General features: G+C 37.9%; 1 protein-coding gene across 1 annotated transcript; it reads right to left on the reverse strand.

The window, feature by feature from the left end:
- Positions 1 to 880: 880 nt before the first annotated feature.
- LOC104211005 (anaerobic nitrite reductase HB2) lies at positions 881 to 2,583 on the reverse strand. The gene is made up of 4 exons (XM_009759994.2): positions 2,364 to 2,583; positions 2,054 to 2,168; positions 1,246 to 1,362; positions 881 to 1,139 (listed from the first exon to the last, which is right to left on the reverse strand). The coding sequence occupies exons 1-4, from the start codon at positions 2,456 to 2,458 to the stop codon at positions 993 to 995; spliced, it is 474 nt and encodes a 157-aa protein (XP_009758296.1). The 5' UTR covers positions 2,459 to 2,583; the 3' UTR covers positions 881 to 992.
- Between the last annotated feature and the right edge of the window lie 5,300 nt (positions 2,584 to 7,883).

Here is a 7,883-nt window from a genome sequence, read left to right on the forward strand (position 1 = left end):
TAGGTAAAAGCCGTTAATGAACCGTGAGCTATTTTGTAAAACCTTGGTCATATTTTCTTCTTTTGTAAATTTGACTAAAAAATAATTCGATCCAAGATCAATTAGTGAAAATTGTTCAATTGGCTTCCATAACTCCAGAATTTTTGATTTTAGGTATTGATGAAGTACACTTCTGCCTAGGAGTTTGATTATGAGGGAATGCTTCCATGGGGAGTACATTCTGTTTGTATCTTCTTAGATAGGTCGATGCATTTTAGTTTTAACAGATCCGAGGTTGAAGGGGAGTCTATTACTGCTCAATCATTGCTTGTGGGGGCAGCACTGGTGAATTTGTGTGCAGGGATACAAGGCAGTCACCTTCCGCTGCTTGCGATAGTAGTTTATCTTTAAATGGAGGAGTGGTTAACGAAGACTTTGTTGCGTTAATATCAAGTGATTTTGGAGGAATTTGGTTGGCGGGGCAGTTTATTTTGTTATCGTGCAATGAGTTGATGGTGACCATGGCGATTTGTTGGAAGTAGACTTTGTCTGAGTCAAGTAAAATTTCTTCAAAACTAGCTACATGCAAATGTATACACTTTGGATATTCATACTTGTAACTTAGATATGTTCATGAAACCTCCATCTTAACTAGTGCAGGATAGTGAGTTGATGTCCTTCCTTCAAACATTTTGGCTTTTAAACATTGGTACTATCTCTTTGTTGGCGTATGAGAACGTTGAGTAGTTAATGATAAGGGTAAAACAAGAAAAGAATTTATCTTTCTCTTGATTTGTTAAAATGGACAAGTAAAAGTAAAAAAATATTTTTAATATAATGGACAAATAAAAATGAACGGAGGGAGTATATGATAATTAAATATCCAAAGTGGAGGAACATGTATGATCAAGCACACCCTTTTATTCATTTTTGGAAGGGAAAGTTAATTACGATTCTTCATTATAACATATCCACACGTACATAAGAAAAACAGAACATGAACGCTAGTAGGCCTAGGCAGCAGCAGCCTCAGCGTGCATCTCAGCTTTAATGGCAGCAGCCAACTGGTCGTAGGCTTCACCCCATGCTTCTTTCATCTCTTCGCTCCATTTCTCTCCCATTGCTTCTTTCACTGTTCTCAACAATGCTTCTTTTACTACCTACATTAATACACAAACGCAATCATATAGTATATATATTTTTTTAAAATTATATAAAAGTTAACCTCTTTTTTTATTTTTTTATTATGGGGAAATAAAAAATTACCTCAAAGTGGGGGTCAATAACTCCCTTTTGGAGATGGACGGATCCCAAGTACTTGAGCGTAGTCTCACCAACCACCACTTCACCCTTCTCCCGCAGTTGAATGGCCGATTCACATGTCTATAAATATTCAACCATTATATTAGTCTTTTTTCTTTTCTTTTTCGGATTATTATATATAATTGTTTGATTTTAGTTAAAATACTTTAGTTTCCTAATTTTCAAATATTCCCTAGGTTTTATTTTTATATGACAATGTTTTATTGGGCATGAAGTTTAAGAAAGAAAAATTAAATTTTAGCTCATACCAAAACTATCCTTAGTTACATGGTACTTATATGATTATAAAATAAAAATTGAAAGATAATGATTATTTGGAGTTCATATAAAACGAAATAGGAAGTAGTGGAGTAACCAATAAACTTTTCAAGAAACTTCCAATAAAAGAAAAAATATAAAATAGTAAGACGGAAAATGCAAGCAGAAACTTCCAAGCTAATGCGTATAACCAGACGAAGTGAGCATGTGCATGCCACGGTCCTTATCCTTTGTTGGGAAATATGAGGTACGTAGAGATTATGATAATTTCAATATACGTTGCTCTTTAAAATATACATATTTTCAAAAAGTCGAAGCACCATAAGATAATATTATTGAATATGTTGCATCAAATTAAATCTGTAATAAGAACATATCCACAAAAATAACGAATGGAGATCCTTGCTTAAAAGGAAGATAAAAATGGAAAAAATGTTCCTAAATATTGAAGAAGGAAATTGAGCATGGGATATATATATATATAAGTACTAACCATCTTGAAAACTTTAACAGCGTGGGCTTTAAGTTTAGGATTGTTCTGAGGAATTTCGTTCGAATCCTTCAAGAATGAGAACATGTTCTTTGCTGCTGGTGCTATCTCCAAGATCCTGTCAAATCGGCCACATTAAAATTACCTTCTGTTTGATATCAAATGGACAAGTGTGGTATATATAGAGCATCATATTGAAGACCAAACAGGAAAAAAAACAGAAATTAAAATATATTGTATGCATCACACTTTTACGCGCAGTGGCAAATCTAGACTAGATAAAAGTGCGTGTATATATAAAAGTGATACTCACAAGGAGAAGAAACGAAGACTGAGTTGAGGAATATTTTTCTTCATGATTTCCCAAGAATCCTTCACCATAGCTTCTTGTTTCTCTGTGAACCCCATCTCCCCTTTCTCTCTCTATCTCCGGTATTTATCTCACTTACTTTTTGCTGAATTTGTGCTGTATCCTCGGAATTTATACTGTTTGAGCCTTTTTGAGTGATAAGGAGGAAAGTACCATCCATCTCAAAAAAGAAAAAAACAAAAATAAAAAGAGGACCACTACGTCATATTTTTTTAATTGTACGATCTATTCTCTGAGCAACTGTTTAAGATAGATAAATGTATAATTTAATGAATAAAAAAACAGGAGGGGAGGAGGAGTAGCATACACAGGACTTTGAGATTCGTTACCGATTATAAGTAATATATTTGCTAGTCTTGGCTCTTCGGTATTGTTTAAGGACTTAACTATTCAACTTTCACTAGGATTACATTATAGTCAAGTTGTGACACATAATTTAAAAAATAATATTCTCTCCGTTTCAATTTATGTGAATTTATTTGATTGGGCAAAAAATTTAAGAAATGAGAGAAAACTTTTGAACTTACGGTGTAAAATAAGACACATATATATTTTGTGTGGCTGTATATTATTGCATAAAGATAAATTATTTTCAAATAAGGAAATAGATTCTTTTTTTTGGCACAGACTAAAATAAAAATAAATTCACATTAAATTGACAGAGGGAGTAATTGTTAGAGAAAGTATTTACAAAGTACATGTTTTTCATGTCGTACACATGTATTCGGATTTTCTATCAACTTATGAAATAATCTATCAAAGTAACTCGTGCTTCTTTTTATTGGAATAATAACGACACCTAACTATTACTTTTTGGCTCAAAATTAAAAACACACTCATTTGACTTGTAATGTCATATTAAAAACTTATGTTTTAATGATAAAATTCATAGAACCCATATCTCTTAGAAAACTATACCTAATTTAGCCTTTCCAAGAAAATATTGCTACTAATATTAGTTAATTACTCATAAAATACTATGAATATAAGTCCTTGACTATTTGTATGCTATAGACAATACATTTGCGTCAAGAAAATAATTAAAATATTACAACAATTGTAGTATTTTATTTCAAACGATATGAGTTGCAATTTCTATGAATCATCTCGTTCTTCTTTTCTAAGATAAATTCAGGGGCCTTTGAGTTTGATCTTGAATTTATGCGTGTCTTCACGAATGATGACCTTGAATTCAACTAGAACGAACTTTGATTTGAACTCGTCCTCCTTGAACCTTGCTTTGTTCTTCATTCTTGAGCTTGAACTTGATTTCTTAGACTTGATCTTGATTGCTTGAAACTCAAAGCTTGTAGAGAAATGTGATGACCCAAAAGGTCATCACTTGTTTTAAAATTTTTTTATGTATTTCGAGGCATTAAAATCCTCTTTCTGTCTCACCTCGACTTGCGTGCACAGTCCGGGTGCGTAGCCGAAAAGCCATTATGTGAAAAATCTATGAAAAATGATAAATTTTGCCTTTAAAATAAATTTAAGTTGACTTCGGTCAACATTTTGGATGAACGGACCCGGACCCGTGATTTGATGGTCCCGGAGGGTCCGTAGGAAAATATGGGACTTGGGCGTATGCCCGAAATCGAATTCCGAAGTCCCAAACTCGAGAAATGAATTTTTAAAGAAAATTATTTTCTGGAATATATATGAGTTTTTGGAAATGGAAAATATTTGAAATTTGATGGTATCGGGCCCGTATTTTGGTTCCAGAACCCGGTACAAGTCTTATATGTGATTTAAGTCGAGCCTGTAAAATTCGGTAAGAAACGGAAGTCGTTTGATATGATTCGGACTCGTAGTTGTAAAAATTGATACTTTGAAAGTTTTGAGATTTTTCTTAGGTTTCTATGCTAAATTCATTGTTTAAGATGTTATTTTGGCGATTTGATCGCACGTATAAGTTCATATGATGTTTTTGAGTTAGTACGCATGTTTGGTTTGGAGCCCCGAGGGCTCGAGTGAGTTTCGGATAGGTTTCGGAAGGTTTTTAAACTTAGAAAAGTTGCAGGTTTTCAATTTCTGGTATTTTGGAGTTTTATTCTTCGCGTTCGCGGAAGGACTCTCGCGAACGCGAAGGGTAAGTCAAGCTGAAGGAATTTTTCTTCTACGCGAACGCGAGAAACAGGTCGCGAATGCGAAACTTTGGGGGTGCTTCCCTTTGCGAACGTGGACCTGCTATCGCGAACGCGAAGGCCTTTGGGCCTGGGCAGGGGGAGAGAGATTTTACTCTATGCGAACGCGGCCACCTGACCGAAAACGCAAAGGCTTGAGGAGCTAAAACTCCGCGAGTGCGAGTCCTTGAACGCGAACGCGACAGGCCTATCGCGAACGGGATGAAGGCCTGCCCAGTTATTTTAAAACAGAACTAGAACCGGGCAGAACCTTTTTTACTCCATATTTTCAAACTCCCAAGGCCTAGAGGCAATTTTCTTCACACAAATTCATCTCCAAAGTGTTGGTAATCAATTCTAAACTTTACTCTTTCAATTACCCATGTTTTTTCATCACTTTCTAATCAAAAATCAAGAGTTTTCATGGTAGAAATGATGAATTTGGGTAGAGTTAGGGCTTTTTGAATAATTGGGATTTAGACCTCGTTTTGGGGTTGGATTTCGAAACTAATTGCATATTCGGGCTCGTGGGTGAATGGGTGATCAGGTGTTTGGTCTGAAGCTCGAGTTTTGACCAGGCGGGCTCGGGGTCGATTTTTGACTTTTTGGGGAAAATGATAGAAAACCTATAATTAAGCATTGGGTATGAATTCTTTAGTATTTATTGATGTTGTTAAATCAATTTGCACTAGATATGAGTTATTTGGAGGCGAATTCTAAAGGAAAAGCAGTGTTTGAGGCTTGAGTTGGCCGTGGAAGTTTGAGGTAAGTGTTGGGTTTAACCTTAGCTTGAGGGATTAGGAGTTGTGTCTTATTTGCTACGCGTTAACTGTGGAGTACGACGTATTGGCATGGTGACGAGTATCTATACGTTGGGGTCAAGCATCCTTGTGAGTCTTGTTTTGTAATTTTTATGACCCTGTTGTGGTTTATTCGTGCTTCATATGAGAATTATATTACTGTTCCCTTGCTGGGATGTTGTTGTGATATTATTGTTCCCTTGCCGAGATGTTGTTGTGATATTATTATTTCATTGCCAGGATACTATTGTAATAGTATTGTTCCCTTGCTGGGATGTTATTATTATGCTATTATTCCCTTACCGGGATTCATTTATGATCGGTGTTGATAAATAAAATGAGAGAGGGTTGCACGCCTGCAATGATAATATATAAAATGGGAGCAGGTTGCACTCCTGCAACGGTAATATATGAAATGGGAGTGGGTTGCACGCATGCAATGATACTATATGAAATGGGAGCGGATTGCTGCCTGCAATGGTACTATATGAAATTGGATCGGGTTGCACGACTGCAACGGTATTACATGTGTACTTGATTCTTATTTCCTTATCTTTTGTTGGTATTTGATTTATGGCGTTCCTTACATTTCTTTACTGTTATTCTATTGTTACCTGTTACTCCCCGCAGCATGTTTCCCCTCCCAACTTCAGTTGTAGTTATCTGCTTCTATTTCTGCTGTATACAATTTAACAACATAGGTTTATTTGGTAGTCTGGTCCTAGCCTCGTCACTACTTCGCCGAGGTTAGGCTAGGCACTTACCTGTACATGGGGTCGGTTGTAATGATACTACACTCTACATTGTGTGCAGATATTGATACCAGAGCATTTGGACCGCAGTGAGGGTGTTTTCTTCAGTCCACACAGGCGATCCGAGGTAGTCCTACAGACGTCCGCGGGCCTTGGCGTCTCCTCCTATTTTTCCTCTTTCTATTTTTACTTATTCAGAGACAGACTTATGTATTTCCATTCAGACCTTATTTGTAATCTTCTTAGATAGTTCATGACTTGTGACACCAAATTCTGGGTAGTATTGTACTTTAAAGTATGTAGCAGTGTTTGGTTGAATTATTAAGTTTTCGTCTTCCGCATTTTTGGTTATTTAATTTATTCCGCTATTTAATCACTTATTATTCTAAATTGTTGAACATGTTTAATAAAAAGGGTAATGATTTTATAATATTCGACTTGCCTAGCTTCCATGAGTAGGCGCCATCACGATTCCCGAAGGTGGGAAATCCGGGTCGTGACAAGTTGGTATCAGAGCACTAGGTTACATAGGTCTTACAATTTACGGACAAGCTTAGTACAGTCTGAGGGATCGGTACGGAGACGTCTATATTTATCCCCCAGAGGCTACAGAGTTAGGAAAAACTTCACATCTATTCTTTCCTTTTGTGCGGTTTGGTTTCTCAATGCTAATTGAATTTCTACTCTGTTCTTTCGCAGATGGCGAGAACACGCGCTCCCTCATCCACTGATCAGAAGCTCGAGCCCCCAGCAGTATCTCCCATGAGGGGCAGAGGGCGAGACCGAGGCTGTGCTAGAGGCCGAGGCAGGGGCAGAGCTCAGCCTAGAGCAGCAGCACCAGCGACAGAGCCTCAGGTTGAGTTTCATGATGAGGTTCCAGCCCAGGAAGTTCCGATGGGCCCAGCTCAGGTCCCAGAGGGGTTCATTGCTACGCCAGTACTCCAGGATGCTCTGGTCCGTCTAGTGGGCCTTATGGAGAGTGTTACCCGGTCAGACTTGCTTCTTGTAGCACCAGTCGTCTCTCAGGCTGGAGGAGGAGCCTAAACTCCTGCTACTCGCACTCTAGAGTAGATGGATCCCCAGTTTCATACACTAGTAGCTCAGCCAGTTGAAGCAGTTCAGTCGGGTGTGGTAGCTCAGACCGGTGATGAGCTATGTTTGCTGATGCCTTGTGGAGATTGGACAGGTTTACCAAGCTCTTCACTACCACTTTCAGTGGTGCATCTTATGAGGATCCCCAGGATTATTTAGACATCTGTTATGAGGCTCTCAGAAACATGGGGATAGTGGAGACAGATGGGGTTGACTTTGCTACTTTTCGCTTATCAAGATCCGCCAAGACTTGGTGGAGGGATTATTGTTTGGCTAGACCAGTTGGGTCACCAGCTTTGACTTGGGATCAGTTTTCTCAGCTGTTTTTGGAGAAGTTTCTTTCTGTCACTCAGAGGGAGATCTATCGGAGGTAGTTTGAGCGTCTTCAGTAGGGTTCTATGACTGTTACTCAGTACGAGAACATGTTTATTAATTTGGCCCGCCATGCTCTTCTTATACTTCCCACTGAGAGAGAGAGAATGAGGAGGTTCATTGAGGGACTCATTCGGCCTATTCAAAGATGTAGTTCAGAATGGTGGGGCCCAGCCCTGATGTTATTCTCTTCTAGCTTGACCTAAGGCTGAGGCATCCGATGCAGTTATCACAGGTACTGTTCTGGTTTGTAGTAGAGATGCTTCAGTTCTATTTGATCCAGGATCTACCTACTCCTATGTGTCATCTTATTTTGCACCATAT

The sequence above is a fragment of the Nicotiana sylvestris genome, chromosome 3, assembly GCF_000393655.2.
Source record: "Nicotiana sylvestris chromosome 3, ASM39365v2, whole genome shotgun sequence".
Classification (NCBI taxonomy): domain Eukaryota; kingdom Viridiplantae; phylum Streptophyta; class Magnoliopsida; order Solanales; family Solanaceae; genus Nicotiana; species Nicotiana sylvestris.